This window comes from Mustela erminea, chromosome 9 (genome assembly GCF_009829155.1).
Source record: "Mustela erminea isolate mMusErm1 chromosome 9, mMusErm1.Pri, whole genome shotgun sequence".
Lineage (NCBI taxonomy): Eukaryota > Metazoa > Chordata > Mammalia > Carnivora > Mustelidae > Mustela > Mustela erminea.
In genome coordinates this window covers 25194912-25214112 of record NC_045622.1, presented here as the reverse complement: position 1 = coordinate 25214112, position 19201 = coordinate 25194912, and the positions used below count along the sequence as shown (strand labels likewise).

The following is a 19201-nucleotide window of genomic DNA, read 5'->3' as shown; positions in this document are numbered from 1 at the left end:
ACAGACTTGGTTCTGCACTAAAGAGCACTGTGACCTTGTGGTCATGATTCAACTGTGAAATGAGAGATGCCATGAGGGCCTTTCTAGTTCCTTCTGTCCATTTTCTCCATGTCCATCACTTCTAATGAGTGAGGTGAGACAGTAGGTTGCTTGAGAGGGAGCCTCTGGGCTTCCCCCCAATCTGAGAGACTTGTGGCCTCCTAATCAGTGTCTCCCAGTGTAAGGGTATCAGTGTGACAGCAGGTGAAACCAGAGGAGGCCGCCAGGACACCTGCACTGGCTCTGAACTCGACTGCTAGGTTCTGAGTTGTACCAGAGCAGACAGGGAAATAGGACCAAATTCAGCTGGGAGCTGCTGGCACCAGAGGCCGACAAGGTGGGCAGGGCCACATTCCTCAGAAGGCAGAGCTGAGTCACCAAGGCAGAAACCAGGCTATGAGTAAGTTTCTCTCAGTCCCCAAACAGTAGCCGGGGCCACCAGGGAGCAGAGTGGAGCTGGCAAGGGTGAGGCCGGCTGGACAGTCTGGGCTGGACACACGCCTCATTGCCATGGGCGTCTCCTTTCAAAATGAAAAAACAGACTCTTTCTAGCTACTCTATCTGGAGATCTGTATCAGTCCAAGATGAGGGAGGTATTCGAGCTCATTGCCAGCACATTTGAGTTTAACCCACCTGTCTCTTTACCGACCCTGTTTGGGCAACGGATGTGTAAAAGGAAACACTGCAATTTCACCGGCCCTAAGCTCCCAGGGGCCCATCGTCAACAGGAGTGATGGCAATGGATCAAAGTCTCACTAGCTAACCAGCCGGATGGGTCCTAGTCGACTGGCACCAGGCTGTGGGATGACCCCAGGGACCATTGTCCTCCAGGACCAACGTACAGCGAGCGAGAGAATTACTGTTAACGGCGCTGAGCTTGGATCTCTGCTCTATCCCTTAGCAGCCGAAAGACCTCAGCTCTCTCCAAGATAAGAATACCCGCACTATAAAGGTTAAGACAATTAAAGGAGGCTGTGCCTGTAGAGCAGCTAGCAGATGGCAAGCCCAAAAATAAATGAAACTGGTCTGTTCGATCTGGAACCAGATAAGGAATGCTCCGTCTACATTTTCCAGCTGATACTGCAGAAGGTCAAGTGACAATATTTTAGAGATCACTCTGCCAGAAGCTCGCTTTAAGAATTAAAAGTTTCGGGGCGCCTGGGTGGCTCAGTGGGTTAAGCCACTGTCTTCGGCTCAGGTCATGATCTCAGGGTCCTGGGATTGAGCCACACATCAGGCTCTCTGCTCAGCGGGGAGCCTGCTTCCCCCCCTCTCTCTGCCTGCCTCTTCCTACTTGTGATCTCTGTCAAATAAATAAAATCTTTTAAGTTTTGGGGTGCCTGGGTGGCTCAGTTGGTTGGGTGGGTAACTGCCTTCGGCTCAGGTCAGGATCCTGCAGTCCTGGGATCCAGTCCCGCATCCCCCCCCTTTACTCAGCAGGGAGTCTGCTGCTCCCTCTGACCTTCCCCCTTCTCATGCTTGCTCTCTCTCTCTCAAATAAATAAAACCTTTAGAGAAAAAAAAAAAGAATTAGAAGTTTCGGTTTTTTTCATGGCTTTCCTGGCAGCAATCTGAGTAGTCAAGAGAGGAGGAAGAGGCAGACAGGGAAGTGCCGATGGTTACAAAGCGGCAGCCTGTTCAACGAATGTGTCCCACGGTGCTTCCTGGCCCCAGGTTTGTAAAATACACGGCCATTATATTTGAGCATCCTAAGCAAGATGCATGCATCATATATGTACACATGAATATTTACAGACATACATGCAATGTTACCTTCACTGCACTATGCATGTAAACCAGCATTATGCTCATCTAGGGTGGACTCTAACATTAGCCCCTGAGTTTACTCTCACACATGTAGCCAGACACTAAAAATACTTAAAACACCAATGAAAACCACCCCCAGACACAAAGTTCTGTAGGCAGAGGTCAGAGAAAAAAAACCCTTCAGTGAGAAAACAGCACCTCCTAGTGGCAGGTCATTAAAGAAACAGAAGTCGAGGCTGGAAAACACCTCTGAAAATCCAGCCACAAACCCGACTCCTTGTTTCCAGTTTCAAAAAGAAGTCTCATATTAATATCAGTAGCCCAAATTCAATTTTGTTGGGCAAAACACTCAGCTAACTTTCCCTCTTACTTTATAAACTAACCATGATCAAATAAATGATTGCTACAGATTTACAGGAAGTCAGTAACAGGAAGTCAATAGTAATTTTTTTTTGTCAATAGTAAATTAAAGTGTCATGTGTAAACTCAGACTTGTCTTTGTGAAAAGGGATGTTAAGAGAAATAGTAAACTAAAGCAAGCAGCTCTTCTGAAATTTTACTTACAAAATTCACCAAAAAGGCTGCAAGATAAAAGCAAAGCAAGCCCTCAGATTATAGACTGAAACTACATGGGAAATTTTGAAGAAAAAAAACCAGAGAAGTCCAACCAAATTAGCATTTTAGAAAACTTAAAACATGGTGGAGGAAATTAATGGAAATAATAATGAAAGAATAGTTCCCTTGGTTTTCATTTTTTTAATAAAGATTTTTTTTTAAAAAGATTTTTATTTATCTGTTTGTCAGAAGCACAGACAACTACAGGCAGAACAGGCAGAGCAGGCAGAGGGAGAAGCAGGCTCCCTGCTGAGCAAGGAGCCTGATGTGGGACTTGATCACAGGACCTTGGGATCATGACCTGAGCTGAAAGCAGACATAAATACATGACTGAGCCACACAGGCATCCCAGTCTTCATAATCTCTACACTCAACTTGGGGTTCAGCACACAGACATCAAGAGTCACTCGCTCTACCGACTGAGCCTGCCAGGAGCCCCTCCCTTAGTTTTTATAAATGAAAAAATGGAATTCAAGCCTAAGAGCCAAATCGCTTGAGTGGCCAGATTTCTGTCCCTGTGGCAGAGCTTGGAACCTTCTAGGGAGGGCAGAATGGCTACCGCGATCATCACGGATTAACACCATGCCAATGAAAACAAGGAGTCTTGGTGGAAGTTAAAGTATTTATTGATGTGTTTCAACTGTACATTCTCCACAAATCAGATTAAGGAGTTTGTAGGTGAAGTTTATCTGTGCATAGTGGGAAGACACATGGATAAGGGAGGAGGGGGGAAGAAAGGAAAAAAAAAACCCTAAAAAACAAAAAAAACGGTCACCGGGAAATAGAAAAAAATACACCACAGGTTACCAGAACCTCCAGACTAAAATAAAAAAAGGAGAAGAAAGAAAAAAACAGGAAAAAAAAGAAAAACTGTGAGCATCATCAACTAACTATACAAGCATCACAAAGACTCAGGTGAAGGAAACAAAATCTCCGAAGCTTTCCACAGTGTCTACAGAGCATTTCGTTACAATGTGGAATATGCTCCTTGCACATAAAGCCAGCCCCACACCTCTCTCCCGGGGTGGGGTGGGGGGAGCGGGGAGGGCCACCCAGTACTGCGGTCTTCTCTGAGCAGCTGAGAGGCAGCTGCCGGGAGGGGGCGGCCAGGGAAGTCAGGGTATAACGGGGAGGGACGAGGCTCAGTGCCTCGGCGGAGGTGGGCGGTGGGGGGGGGGGAGGGGGATATGTCCAAAGAGGAAAAGACAGCACGTGTGGATGTGACGGGGAAGGGAAGTGAGTAGTAAAAAGCTACGGTCAGTCAACGGCAGACAGTGGAAGAACGTCCTATACAAACTACAGGCTAATTTCCGCGGAAGAACTGGATTTAGAAGGAAAGCAGTATTGGCTGCCCTAATCTGTATACAGTAAGCTCCCTAAAAGCCGCCAAACCAAATGCTTTCAGCCTCCTGGGTGACACCAAGTTGCCCAGCACTGGGAAAACCAGACTTCCAAGAACCTGGTCCTCTGACGCGATTTTGCGAGGGTCTCATGATGTGCTTGAATGGTCAATGACGGTTCCCGATCACGTTTAGTTTCTGGACAACTTTCTGGAAGCTAGCTCATTGAAAAAGGGAATACTGCCTTAGTTTCTTCTTCTTCTTCTTCTTTTTTTCCCCTAAGAAAAACCAGGACAGTGAATGAGCCTTAAACAGTGATTTATACAATGCAACTGGGACGGCCTGCACAGTCAGTCTATCACTGAAAACCAATATTGTCCATTTACAGAGAGCATATGTGAGACAATACAATAGAAGTAGGATTTCTGATTAATTTAAAAAAAGAAAACTACATCAGTCAAATATCTGCAATAGATTTTTTTTCATTTCATTTAAGGTTTATATATCATATAGTTATATTAACATTTTTCACCCATTTAAAAGAATGGAAATTGTGATTCTACAGTAGTATTTTATAGTCTTAATGATCCAGGAGGTCCGAATGGAAGCTGGAATCCTCTGGGAGCAACTGCTGGGCAGGAGTTGCTCCCAAACGTCGGGCCTCCCTCTCCTGGCCCACCTGCAGCGCCCGCTCCGACCGGCGCCGCACTTCCCCCCGCTTAGATCTGCATCTGCTCTAGGTATTTGTAGGTGGGGTTCTCGTAGCCATGGTTCTGCATCTTGTTCAGGTGGCGCTCTTCTGGCGTGAGCATTGGGTCAACCTGGAAGGATGAAGATGGAAGATCACTGCACTGTCCCAGAGGAGAACCGCACAGGCGATCGGAAGATGGCAGCTGTGTGCTGTGCGGTCCCCCGGGAACCAAAATCTACCTGGTGTCCAACTGCCACTGGGCACAGTGAACCAGAGCTGGTGGCAAGGACACAGGAGGAGGAGGAGGAGGAGGAAAAGAAGGGGGTCAAAGAGGCTGCTGAAACCTGTCCTAAAAGCCGAGTCTGAGCTAAAGAAAAGAGTGAACTGAATTTCCTAGCGGCACAGCGCCAACCAAGTCTCAGCTGTGCCGCCAACTGTTCGGGACAGCCTCGGGGAGCAATCCCTATAAAATAAGGACTGGGACCACATGATCTCTAGGGTCTTTTCTAGCTCAGAAATTCTACTACTAGGCAAGTATCCAGCAGGAGGTGAAACTAAGACACACGTCTGGACTGATTTTCCAGACCACATCACATTCCTTATTTATTGTATTCATTTTCTGGAACCAAGAAATTTGGACATTCCCATCACTCACCTCAAAATGAGTTGTAAGCAGTTCTAATTATGAATCACCAGAAGACGGAACTGAAACGCTCTGCTCTGGCTCTGAATTTCCTGTTGCTTTCTCCCCCCACTTAAAAAAAAAAGACTACTGGGACTGAGCCTGGGTGGCTTAGTCAGTTAGGTTGGGGTGTGGAGGGGGACTCTGCTTCTCCCTCTCCCTCTCCCTCTGCCTGCCGCTCTCCATGCTCTCTTTTTCTCCCTCTGTCAAATAAATAAATAAATAAAATCTTTTTAAAAAATGAAAATAAAAATACTATTTATTTCATACTTTGAACACTTACTCACGATTGCCACTGTTGCCTTATCTGTCATATACTTGGTTTGCTCCTCAAAAAAACCCAAGTTAACAACAAAAACAAAAATTAAAGAAGGGTATCGACAGTCTTTACTCTCAAATACCTAAATATATCAGAAAGAATGAAACACTAAGGAAATCATCTGAAAAAAGTTTTCACCCTCTGCACCAGAAAACACTTTTATGGTTTCCTCACGTTCACAGTCAAAGGCCCAAATTAATGTTAAAATGTGATAGGGACAACATAATTCAGTTGGGGCGAACTTCCAAGACTTGACCTGATAACCAAGTAACTGATTTAACCTATGAAATTGAAATGTTTGAATTCCATAAACCTCCCTGACGGCACAGAGCCAACCATCACCAGCTCGGGGCACAGAAAGGCCTGCTGCTCACCTCCACGATCCCATGGCTGATGGTGCCGTACTGTCTCTTCCTCAGCATCACCAGGCTGATGACGATGACCGTGGCAATGGCCACCGCGATGACCAACAGCCCAATGAGGGCGCTGCTGCTCAGACTGAAGTCCTCCCGCAGGGGCCCCACAGATTCCTACAGTAACCGAACAGACGTGCGACAAGGTCTCGGTGACTCTGCACGGCGGGAGACATGCACTCCAGGAGGGCCAAGCTCCTGGAGAGTCGTGACTCTGAAAACTAAGGGAGTGCCAAGGTCCCGCCTTCCAAGTAACCATCCCCATAAAGAGAACTCCCACTTTTCCCAATCTCCATGGAGATCCTAATTTTAGGTTTCTTAGCCCAAAGTATGGAAAAATGGGGATGGGGGCCTTTGAAAGCTTGAAACGCCAGGCATCTCTCCGTTTTTCCCTTGAAATGGAAAGAGCGAACTCCTGGCGTTGGGGTCTGCAGCTGAACACATACCGGCTCTGCCTCCAGGCCGCCAACCCTCTCAGCATTGAAGATCATTTCCTTAACATCCAAAGTCTCGTCGATGACCTGAAACGGTATGAAGAGGTCAGCAACTGGGTGCACGCGGACATTTAATACAAATGGAGCCGCTTCTTTTCCACTCCATGTATTATATGGTGGAGGGAAGCAGAGTCCTGAGGACACCCACTAACCAAGCAGTTCGTCACCTTCTAAACCCACTCCCCAAACCCCTCAAGGCGGAAGCAAGTGCGGAAACAATGTTACTGCATCACAGCCGCCTCCTGGGGGACCTTCCCCTGCATTTCCCTTTAGGTGACCACCAAGGAGAGACATTTCAGGACAGACTACCAAGAAAGCATGTTTAAATATCGAACTCGGTTGAGAATAATCCAGAAAGTGCTCATAGAATAGTAACAGTAGATACAAACCTAAAGCAAAAGAAGAGTGAATGTCGACTATATTCCAATTTCAAGTTACTAAATCTCTATACTCACTTGAAAACGGCCTCTCGTATTTGAGATCTGTAGGTGCAAGTCTATAGCAACAGATGAGCTACTGCTGAAAAGTGATTCTTTATCCCTTCTCCTACCCAGATGCTCAACACCACAACCGATTTGTGGGAGCAGCTGGAGCCGACCCAACTTCTACCACACGGAAAAGGAACACACGGAGGTTCATCTGGGAAGCGTCCAGAACAATGCCACTCACACTGATGAGTCTCAAAATTACAACAGGGCAGGGCAGAAGGGAGTGATGGCTCACCATATTTTCATCCACTTTATTCTTACTGTTAATCACTTTCTCCTCAGCACCGATCAGTCCTCCATCCTGCTCTCCCACTCCAGATCCTGTGTTGGGGAGAGATCACAGCAGAGTGTTTCCCAGGCTGGGCTGGCCTCGTGCCAACCTCACGGTAGAAGCAGACCCCCTCCTGAGGGCCGGGGAGCCCTCGCTATCACCTCCCCACCCCCACTGCCCACCCCGGCTACATGATATGCTACTTTATTCCCAGCTGTGGGGATGCACTGTGCTCTGTAAGGATGAACGGTACAGGCATTTTTCAGAGGACCGATGGATATAATGGAGGAGGAGAGTGCTTACTTATATCCAGCTTGGAAAAAGTGGAATGCCGGCCTTCAGAAGAGAATGTTTATTGTAATGAAAACAGAAGTGGAGTGAAGGCACTCTAACCCTCACGTGAGATTACCAAGCGCCTGTTATCCCACGACCCGGTACTTCCACACCCTGGGCTCCCTCTGCACGGAGGCACCATCGTACCAGCAATGAATCTGCACGTCTGCCTCAAGCATCCTATTTTATTCCACAGGCAATTCTTTCCGCCTGAGATACCCTCCTTGCCTGACCTCAAACACTTCCTGTTTGTCCTCCGAGCTGCAGCTCCTCCTGGGAGACATTCCCAGCTTGCGGCACTTAAAATCCTTGTTTATCCTCATTCGTCCTCCTCTGTGTCTCCCACTAGCCTGTCGCCCTCTGAGGGCTTAGGTCACAGATGTCACATCTTCAGTGGGGATCAGAGAAGGAACAGGAAGGAAGCATTCCACAGACAGGGAGAATTCTAAACACGAGGGTGGAAGGTACCTTTCTGTATATGGAGCAAGACTGGCCACACTCCTCTTGTCAAGGTCAGACATCGCCTGAGCCAATGTCACCTGTGCGTGGCACCCCAAATGACAGTATGTGAAGATGTGGCGTGACAAGCCAGCACAAACCCAGGCAGAGAAGAACGGACGAGCACCCTCCTTATTTCCAGCTCCAAAAAGCGTGGGACTCCTAGTCATCCTCCCGGTTTCTCGTGAATAGTAAGATCCACCACTGTATATGCATGTCTGTGATCTGAGCCTTCTACAGAGAGGTCCCCCTGCCAGCACACCCAGCATTCTAAGGGGGCAACGTGCATGTGAGGACGACTCACACCAAAGGACATGCCAAGCACTGCTGTCCCTGGGCTTGCGGACAGTGACGCTGGGCCCAGCCACAGCCAAGCCTTCTAGCTCACAACCGCACTTGCTCTTGCTGCGGGGTGATGAGTAATAGCTAACCCAGGCGCCGATCACGCGGGCTCGCTACTGTCTTCACTCATGAGAAGGCAGCCAAAAATAATGCCGGTTTTTCCTAAAGCTTTCACTTCAAAGAGGAATTTCACAACTCGATTCTAGGGTGTGTTAAATCAGGGCTGGCTTTTGTAGTCTCAAAATGCCACTGGAACAGTATTACTGCCCGCCTACTACTTGAGAAAGAAGAATCTGGAGAGGTGCTGTCTCAGCAAGGATGCGGACGAGTAAGCCTAGTAAACTCTAATCCTTCTGTCACTCCCTCTTCCCTCCTCCACCAGATTTTAAAGGTCACAGGGCAAGATCCTATTTGAAAAGTAACATGGCACTGAACCAACTAATTTCAAGTCCTACTACTAGTCTAGACCATTCTCAAATTCCTCTGGTGGCATAACCCACAGATTTTCTTAAACACTGACCAAAACCACTTTGATTTTCTAGAAGGGATAAATAAGTGACATTAAGAGAACAAAAACTCATGTTCAAATTATTCCAGCTAATAACAACTGAAGTATAAGGACGAAAGCTAAGTAAACTAGGAAATTCATCTCTAGCTACAAATATCTAGGATGTACTGTTCAGAAGAAAGGGAACAAACACAGTCATCTCCAAGAAGAAGCATATTCAAGTAGAACCAAATCAGGTATTTACATATAAGTGATTTTTACAAGATCTGAACTGCACTCTCATGTTCTGAGGAAAAGCTGTGGCAAAAACCACAACATCAAATTCCTCGAGAACACTGCTCAGTCCAACCACAGTCTGCCAGAGCCAGCAGACAGGGCTCATAAAATACACCCTAAAAACACACTGACCCTAGGACGGCAGACTACCCAACAACCTGGGGAAATTCGGCAACACTATGGAACAGAAACGCATGGGCTTTGAAGACAAAGGAGCTGGGTTCAAATTTGAATTCCTCCATTTCTCAAAGTCATGAGTCTGAGCAAATCCTGCAACCTGGGGCTTCTTTAACCACCCAACCTGTCAGAGAGAGCTAAAACTCGACCATGAGGTATGCTCAGTGCATTAAATGAGAGCAAGCACGTGAGGCCCTCAGAGTGGTGCCTACGGAGTACTAGCACGTTCTGAAGTTTGGACGCTCACTACTGCGCAGCAAGAATTCACTTGTCACAACCTGTTCTGTCCACCAGCTTCTAAGCTTTTGAGGATGGCTACAACTCCGGACAGGAGACAAGTGGGCATCAACAAAGGGCCAGGTACAGTGAAAAGGAAAGGGAAAGATGTAGTGGGAGCAGCAGAATGGGGGGGTTGGGTGGGGGGGAAGAGGTCAAAGAAAACGACTGTCTACCTGCCCCTAAATCAAGCACATTTTAATTATTTTAAAAGATTCTTTTTTAAAGTAAACTCTACACCCAATGTGGGGCTCGAACTCCCAACCTGAAGATCAAGAGTCACAGGCTCTACTAACTGAGCCAGCCAGGCGCACCTGGCGTCATTTTCAAATACAGGAGCAATTCCAGCCAACCTGTTTAAGTTGTATACGCATTTAAAAATCTACCCAGACGAAAATGTTTCAGAGAAACATCTGTATTCTCTGGGCATCCAGAAGGAAAGTTTAGGGTGGCACCTTATCACCAACACCACTGACACTGGATTCTACGTGGGGGACGCAGGGCTATCTGGCTCCACTCCCAGCCACGCCTGAATAATGAGGTGGGAAGATCTCAGGTGATGGGATGACACAGAAAATGAAACTCCCGACACATGGGGAAAGTGAAGAGGAATGAGGTCTTTAAAGGTAACATCTTTGACAGACCAACCTTTTTTCATTGAGTGGTACAACTCCGGCTGAGTGTCTAGCAGAAAGGAAAACAATAAAAAAAAAAAAATAGCACAAAAAGGAGATTAAGAAAGAAAATGGCTTCTTTCAAAATTCCTATCTGAGAATTTCTCTGTAACGTGAACAGAAAGTAAGCTTCCTTAAAGATATGCCCGAAATACCCCGCAAACAAACCAGGAGGTAAGAGCCACCGCATATGGACTGGAAGGCAGGAGGGAAAGAACAGGTCTGCCTTGGGTCTTTGGGGGGAAATTTTCTGGGAGAGTTCCAAATTCTTCAGCTGAGCCCACACTTTATTTTTCTGAGGAAATAATAAAGTCAGTATCAACCATGGTTTTCTGAACAGGGGAAAAGGTCCTAGTTCAGACCTGTGCAAGATGCCCTGGCCCGGAACAAGGTGTGTGAGCACGGCCTACCTACAGGCCCACGGAAGTCCGGCGTTGGGAAGGGTAGGGTTTGGGAACGAAGTGGTATCTCTTTATGTATCTGGCTCCTTTCTCAGATTCTGAGTACCTCAAGGTCACTCGCACTGAACTGGTGCTTCTGGGGTAACTGGTTCAGAAGGCATTCAATTAAGGTCTGAAGGCCAAGCTGGATGCTCCCCATGGTCCTCGTTCAGCAGGTGTCTGGCCCGCACCGCTCTATCTGACCACGGGCAGCTGACCACACCCAGGACTACAGGGGCTCAGATCCTTACTCTCCCCCTACAAGCTACATGACCCCGGGCAGACACTTAACTTCTTTACATCCTGGAATGCCCAAATGAAGACAGTCCCGGGCACCAGGGGTATGATAAGGACTCTAGGGTTGTGGCCACGATTTTCCCTGTCACCCCCATTAGCAGTTAGCGCAGCAGACAAATAAATAGAAACTGATTCCACACCCTGGTCTCAGGGCACCTGGCTCAGCAGCTTGTTTATTTCTGGTGCAGACCCACAGCTTTTAAAGATCTTTTCAGACACTGAGAACCAGCAAGGGAATAGAAGGAAGCATGCCAGACCGGGAGTCACAGCGACAGGACTTCTGATCCCGCCCAACACACCCCCCTCCGCCCCCAATACCAGAGGTGTCACCTTGAACAAGTCAAGCCTCCTCTGTGGCCTCTCCACGGTCTGCCCCCCCCACTTGTTATGAAAAGCTGATGACCTCACATAACATGGAAGTGCTATTTCAGCAGCAGAGTGAGGTCCACGTGCAAGGAGTCACACACTGTGGTGGCAGCTGACAGGACCAGGAGAAAGAGAGGGTTTCACACAAACCATCTATGAAGTGGGAGAGCTACTACTAACCTCATGGGGATCCGGAAGCCAACCACCTGAAGGCCCCCAGCACGGTGCCTGCACACAGCAGATGCATGGGGAATCCAGTTTCCTTTTCCCTGCCCAGCTGTCCCACCAGGCTCTAAAATGCTCCCTTCAACTTTCTAACTGGGTGCCACACCCTGCCCAGGCCAGCCCCGCCAGCAACCGGGCCGCCAATCGTGCGATCATACACACCTTCGTTCTCAGGTAAGGATGGGAAGGGATGGAAGGGATGGAACGGCGGGATCTCCTCGCTCTCCTCGGAGCTCACCCGGACGTCCACGGGCGTCTCGGAGATGGAGGCAGTGAACTGGTCCATGTCGGCCCGCTGCTCCTGAAGCAGCTCGTCTGACAAAGACAGACACGGCAGCGAGTGGCTTTCAGAAATACCGCCAGTGTGAACGAGGCTAAGCTGGTCATTCTGCTAAAGGGAGCATCTCGCCTGCTCACAAGGCAGCAGACGACTCCCTCCTACCTACGACTCTGATTCCATACCACTGCAGAACCCCAGCACCAGGAGCCCAAGGCCCCCATCCCCCGCATGCCCTTCTCCTCTAGGAACTCACTCTGGGGCTCAATGGTTTCTTCCCACAGCAGAGATCTGATGCATGCATAGGCCAGGACCCCCAAATCTGTACCTCCAATTTACTGCCCTGTCCTCTGGCTCACTGGCCAGCCTCCCTTACACCCGCACTTATGTCCAGCAGCAACTTCTATTTTCTCCTGTAGAAAGAGAACGCTTTTCCTCAGTAAAGGGGCGCCACCGTCCACGCTGCTGCTGACAGTGGAAGCCTGGGCCCTGCCCTCAGTGTTTCCTGTCCCTCTGCCCAGAAGCACAGCAGGCTCACCCCTCCTCTGCCACGTACCCTTCAGACCCATCTCTGTATTTCCTCCATGACTATCACACTGCATTTGTCGCCTGGATGTTTACAATGGCTTCCTGGCAAGTTTGTCATTTTAATACCACGCAGCAGCCAATGAATTTTTTTTTTTAATTCCTGTTCTTTTTTAAAGCATAATACAGATCTAGTCACTCCCTAGTTTAAAACCCTCTAAAGGCGGTCATCCTAGAATAAAACCCACACTCCTTGATTTTGCTAAAATCTCTGCAAATTGGCCTCTGCTAACTTCTTTAGCCCCCTTCCTCCCTCAGTGTTCCAGCCACACCGATCTACTCAAATGTGTCCACCTGACTAAAGCTTCAGGCAGCTGCAGGAGTCATTCCTCCGCTCACCGTGTCCTGCCCCTCAGGATCTTTGCGCGGGAGGCTCCTTCTCATCACGTGGATCCCAGGCTACTGTGCTGACACAGCCTCCCCGACGACCCAGCTACTCTCCGCCGCTCCACTCTGTTCTACCCACCACGTGGCACCCCTTGTCTTGTTTTCCTGACTCCCCTACTGTAACATGACCTCCTGGACAGACCGACTGCTGTCTGTGACACACAGCAGACAATGTGTTTGCCAAATAAACGAAGAAGATGAAGAGCACGAAGAGGGAGGGAAGTGAGAACGTGTGTAAAGCAGGTGCCTTAACTGCATCAGCAATTAAGGAGGAAAAGGGCAACAGGAAGCTCCCCAGGTGCCCCGCAATTTCACACCTTGGAGTTTTTCTTCCGGTCACGGAGTCAAGGTCAAGAAACTCAAGGCTCTGTGGCTCCCAGCCAGTGCATCTGTCCCGGGTTACTCCCTGACCTTGCCACGTAAGCTCTAGTGAATTTGAGACTTAAACCCTGGTGGCTAATGCCTGGCTTCCCAGCCCTGGATGCCCCGATTTCTCTCATCTTGCACTGCTGACACCCCTGAGCCTCAGCCAGAAGTCCCACTGGACCTCGAGACAAACCCAACACCCACCAATTTCCTCTTGGATTTCTTGGGCTACGTAAGGTACTTTGTAGAGCAGGGAGAGGCTCTGGTTCCTTCTTTCTTCAATCACATGGAGATGTGTCATCACCTGGAGGCACAGAATGGCAGAGCGGCCTTGTTACCAACAGAGCCAGGCCAAGAGCAAACTTGGCAGATGCTCACTTCCTCAAAGATCAGCTGAAAACGTATATTCTCCACAAAGCCCAGCAAAGCAGCTGGCCAGAGGAAATGTACCCAACCCCACCCTGATTTACTGACCCCTACGTACAACAGTCCCCCCCTTATCTGCGGGGCCTATGTTTTAAGACCTCCACTGGACACCTGAAACTGCAGACAGTACCGACCCCCATGTACACTGGGTTTTCTTCCAACGCATACATACCTAGAACAAAACTCAATTTATAAACTAGGCACAATAAAAATAACCAGCAATAAAAAAGAACAATCATACTATAATAAAAGGGATTTAATGTGGTCTCTCTCTCTCAAAATACCTTCTTGCACTGTTACCCTTCTTCTTGTGATGATGTGAGAAAATGCTATGTGAGGTGACATGAGGGGAATGACAGAGGCCCTGTGAATAAAGTTAGGCTCCTACTGACCTCCTGAGGATAAGGGGCGGGGGGGGGGGGGGGGGGAATAATTCGCTTCTGGGCTGCAGCTGACTGTAGTAACTAAGACTACAGAGAGTGAAGCCTCAAATCGGGGGCAGCACACTGCTGTAGAAGACTATGTTTAGACTGTATGTAATACCCCTTGACGATCTGAGAATTTATCCAGAGAATGCTTGGAGTTAAAAGAAAAAATATTTTAAAATTTACTCTAGGCAGTTACTGATTTGATTTTTATACAATGCACTTACTAACTGTACTAATCGAGAGTAAAAAGCACCCTAAATTATACGATGCCGGATACTCAGTAAGGTTTTGCTGAGTGACAGATGGAGGGAGTCCATTCTTACCACTGGTCAGACTGGATGGAGTAAAAAGAGAATGAAATCATGAGCTGGAAAATACATCTCCATGGAGAGGGGGCCACTCATGATTTGCTTAGTGAAGTAATTGCTTGAAATGATTACCATTGTGAATAACAGAACAAGTTTATTCACATTTAACTGAATTAGTTAGTCCTTCCAAAATTTATGCCAAGGTACAAGTAAACATGATTTTAGGGAGCGATAAAGACTTACTTACAACAGCTCTAGGTTGTTCATGTTTTTAAAAAAACCATCAAAAATGGTCATTTACTCTTAAAGCTTTTCTCAGGGTGGAAATAAAAGGTAACCTGGGCTAACATCCACCAGAAGGCCACACAGTGAGGCTTTATGTCGCCGTAGCTCACGCAAGCTAATTCAGGATGGTTACACTTGCAGTTACCATTCTCGTCCTAAAGAGGGCGCTCTAAGCCTATGGCTTAATTAGTGGGCTTGAAGCCATTAGTATGGTCAACATGGAAAAAAAATTAAATGGAAAGATGCTTTTTTGTAGATTGATGTCTCTCTGACCTTTAAAAGCAGGGATGAAAGCAATTTAATTTTATATTTGCCATTCTTTCAATCAAGTAAATTGATGGGAAAGCACAAGAGTAAGTGCCTTAGAAAATGCAAATGGAAAGTGAAAATGCACCACCCAGTCTTTGCAAGCGTGTGGATGCTGTTAAACTTCCCATGATTTACAGAGCCATTTGATTGAGGACGGTTCTTATGCCCCCAGGAGAAACAAGAGCAACAGCGTGGAATACAGAACACCCGTATCTTCCCGGTGAGCCCTGAGCTACAGCATGTGGGGTAGGAGAACCAGACCGTTCACAGCGCAGACTGAACATGCATGCCGCAACTGGCTGAACGTATTCAGCGTTTTCTAAAGTGTAGAGAACAGGGAACATGTAAAAGTTTGTGTAGTTCAGCAGCCAAGTTCTACTAGAACTAAGGGCTTAGAGCACAGAGCAAATACCACAGAGGAAGAGCCGGGTTTTCCCCCGGGATCTGCTAAGAAGGGAGGTCGTTCTACTCCCCACGCCATCTGCTGTGGCACTTGTGAGACAACTCCTTCCTTCTACTCTCAAGCCATATACTGCATGATAATCTAGTTTCCCCACAAAAAAAAATCTGAAGAAAAAAAAAAGTCATGTTTTTTGTTTATGTTTTCTTGTTTGTTTTAAAAAAAACCAAGCAGACCTGAAATCTAGCCCCTGTCAAGGTGGATGCATTGTTCCAGCTATACTTCCTGGAAGCTACTCTAGGACTTGGCCTTCTGCCTTCTCTCTTACTCCAACCAGCTCAAAGCAAAGCCTTGAGCTCCAGGTCCATGCCAGATGCCTCCTGGGGTCCCCAGAGCCATCCCTGTCCAAATTCTCCCACTCTTTCTCGTTCCCCCAAACATCCGGCTTCTGGAGTTAACTCTGTATGTGTAAGGGTAGTTCTTCATCTTCATGGCTACTGTAATTAATACTACACTGATGGTGAGTTGCTCAATGGTACACGCCGGATTCCACTCTACAAGGTCAGATGCTAGCACAGGGTGTGGCATGTGGACAGCAGGCTCTCCAACATCTGAACCAAGGGAGCAGCCACCGCGGTTGCAAGACTTCTGGGCTGACTGCCTTGCAACCGTAATACACACTCAGCAAGAGGCTGGGAGGCGAGTCTCTGGGGAGATGGGCAAGTCCCCGCAGCTAAGTGCATCCCATGGACACTGGGCAGTCAGCACAGCACTCGATTTAAAATACGGGAGGAAATTAAATACAATCAGTTGTGTCATGACAAGGCCCTCTAGGAAAACCAACAGGCTAAACTATTAGACTTGCTGGTTTATAGGGAAGCCAGCAGGCTTGTAGGCCAGGCTTCTTTTCTATAAACACAAGAAGAGTAAAACGCAAGTTAACGGATGATACTGAAATTAAGAGGATCCAGAAACAAATCTCTCCAGATCACTGTAAAGGAAAGCTGGAACAAAACCAAGGAATGTACCACTGTCTGTCTCAACTAAAACTCATGTACAAAACAAACAAAACAATTTTTTAGAATTACTTGATACAGTTGCATATATCCATTCATCCATCTGAATGAATGGATATATGTAAACTATGTATCGTTCAGATATGTATATATCTGTACGTATTCAAATATTCATTTTGGTGGTACCCAAAATCAGAAATAAACAGGTATAAAAAAGACTGAAAAACTGACTTAGCCCTTCAATATAATTCATGCATTCCTAAACTTCCAGAAACTCTTTTAAGTAGAAATAACCTAAAATAAGAAAGTACGGAAAAGGGGTTTCTACTATCAGCACCGCCCAACCACTGATCAAAGCAGTCTCCCCACTAGAGATGCTCCCACCGCAATTTCTACTCTGTCTAGTTGTACCTGGGATTTCATCTGGGCTGCCTTTTCTGGGTCAACAGCCAACACATGCTGGTAATGACGGATGGTATGCAGGCGATCTTTGTTCTCGGCGCGGACGTAACGCCGCAAGGCCTGGAGAATGCGATGAGGCTGCAAGAGAGAACAGTAGTTAAAGACCCGGACACTACAGAATGAAAACAGGCAGGAAAGCAAAGCTTAAAAACACTCACCTAAGAATGTAAAGTCCAGTCAGGCATAAGGATGAAAGCTGTGCTTTTTAAAGCTTTTAGCTTACCCAGTAGCAAGAAACTACCTTTCCACAGAAAGTACCAAAAACTAAGTTCCAAAGTTATACTGGCTCCTTAACCAACAGTGTTTTCCAGAATCTCTAGCCCACTCTCCCACTCAATCTCTCCTCTTTACTGGGTTAAGCGTCTGACACCTTAATTACAAGGTCAGCAGCCCCTGTGTCACCCAGAAAGACTCTACTTGCTCACTTAAGAAGGATACCAATTAAAAAAAAAGAAAAAAGGAAGAAGGATACCAATATCTTACTTTCCAGTACTTTCCATCCCCCCAAAGCAAGGGGAGTTAAGAGATTAAGTTAACATTAATTTAAGAGATAAATTAACATTATAGTTAAGAGATAAAGAAGCAGGAGGCCACTAGCACAAAGGGCTTTGAAAAAAGTTCTTTTACCCCTTTGTTCATAATCTTATTTAGAACAGAGTAAGTGCCAAAGCTTTGAAAGGCAGGTTTTTATTCTTTGAAAGTAAAGCTACTACAAAATTCAATAACTGAGTAACTACCAACCAGTATCATGAGGTCAGACACTTCTGTATCACAAGCGGCACACACAGGCAGAAAGTGTGGTGCTCCGGTGACCTAAGCACATACTAGAACACGGTACCTCTCTCTCCCTGCTCCGCTTTCCTTACCTCCTCCAGCCTCGCCGGAACTCATAGAAATGTGATCATTTTGCTGACCCATGTATCATCATCCGTGGGTTCTACATGTGGCCTACACTAGAGCCGGCAACCCCGAGGACAGCACTCGTCGTCAGTGACCGGGCTCTGCACACCACTTACCCGGGGCGGGTCGGACTGCAAGGCGGCGAGGTAATTCTCCAGAGCCATTCGGCGGCGGTCATTCAGCATGGCTTCCACTCGAGCCAGGTGGGTTTCCACCAGTTGCTGCTTCTCGCTGGCTGCCTCTTTCTCCAAGGCTTTCACCATAGCTTGGAAGTGCTAAACCGAGAAAGCAGGAATGGCATGTAATTCACGGCGCCTGGAGGAAGTCTAAGCAAACAGCCTGAGCCCCCATTGCTCTTGTCCTCGCCCAGAGCCTGTGCAAGTCGGTAACAGGGTCAGAGGAGTGGAGCAAGGGTAAGATCCAAGTACACTCTGAATGCTGTCAGAAAAATCACATCCTTATCCAATGAAAGCATGTTCGATCTGAGCATCAGAGTCCAAATCAGCACTTCTGTCGCTGAAATCACCAGTGTTGCAAGCCCAGTGTGGGCTTTCTCAATGTGCCCTGCAAGAGGAGGAATGCTGTCCTTTCCACACTATGGCCAAGGCGCCCAACTTCCAAATCCTGAAACACAGACCAACGGGAGCTAGAGTTTGAAACATATCCCAACAGCATGGTAGGTTATGCTGAGTCATTCACATCAAAGTCCTGAATGAAGGGCAAGTTATCTGTGAAGTACCTGGCCAGGCTTGAAGGTCAAGTTTGAAGGCCGTGGAACTAAATTTCTCTGCAGAGGATGCACTGACTATGTAGAAATTAACACTCTCAGATTTTCAGAGTGATTGATAAAAAAGAAAAGGTGTCCCAATAAAGTCTTAACATTGCGAGAAGCTAGACTTCAGTGAGTCATAAACACAAACTGATTTAAAATGCAACCTGCTTTATGAAACCCAAATCAGTCTTATAAATTGCTATCCCTATTCCTAGCAACACTCTCTTCTATTCAAGGGGCACCCAGCTGCTGCTAAGACTCTAAGGTTACATTCTTGCAAAGTTAGAAGATGGACTGGTACCTCAGAGTGTCTTATTGTCTGCCTTTTGAATTTTGAAGAAGTGTGCAAAAACAGAACTCAGGGGGTGCCTGAGTGGCTCATCCAGCTCAGTGTCAGACTCTTGGTCTTGGCTCAGGTCACAGTCTCACCGGTCTTGAGATCGAGCCCCTACCCCCGCACCCACCCTTGTGCTCTGGAAGGAGGAAAATTCCCTCTGCCCCTCCCCCAACTCACACACACTCATGCTCATGCACACACACGCACTCTCTTTCAAATAAATAAATCTTTGAGAGAGAGAGGGAAAAAAAAAAAAAAAGAATTCAGTACTGCTGAAAAACAAGTCACAGCCTAAGAATGAAGATGACCAAGGATTTTTGCCAGGAGAGCAGAATTAACAAACAGAGGCAGCTAAGGTTGCTTTCTGGCATGAATTAGGTGCGTTCTGGTTGGTTTGCTTTGCTTCTACTAC

At 47.2% G+C, this 19201-nt stretch overlaps 1 protein-coding gene across 4 annotated transcripts in view; it reads right to left on the bottom strand.

The window, feature by feature from the left end:
• Positions 1-3029: 3029 nt before the first annotated feature.
• Positions 3030-19201, bottom strand: part of APLP2 (amyloid beta precursor like protein 2) — an 83429-nt gene continuing 67257 nt past the window's right edge. For 2 of the 4 annotated variants that reach the window (XM_032356280.1, XM_032356282.1), the window contains 9 exons: positions 17797-17955; positions 16730-16858; positions 13351-13450; positions 11694-11846; positions 10178-10213; positions 7084-7169; positions 6313-6387; positions 5828-5983; positions 3030-4582 (listed from right to left, as the gene is read on the bottom strand). In XM_032356280.1, coding sequence (XP_032212171.1) covers positions 4481-4582; positions 5828-5983; positions 6313-6387; positions 7084-7169; positions 10178-10213; positions 11694-11846; positions 13351-13450; positions 16730-16858; positions 17797-17955 — 996 coding nt within the window. In that variant the 3' untranslated portion in view covers positions 3030-4480. The remainder of the gene's footprint in view (positions 4583-5827; positions 5984-6312; positions 6388-7083; positions 7170-10177; positions 10214-11693; positions 11847-13350; positions 13451-16729; positions 16859-17796; positions 17956-19201) is intronic. The other 2 variants (XM_032356281.1, XM_032356283.1) reach the window with 1 other exon arrangement.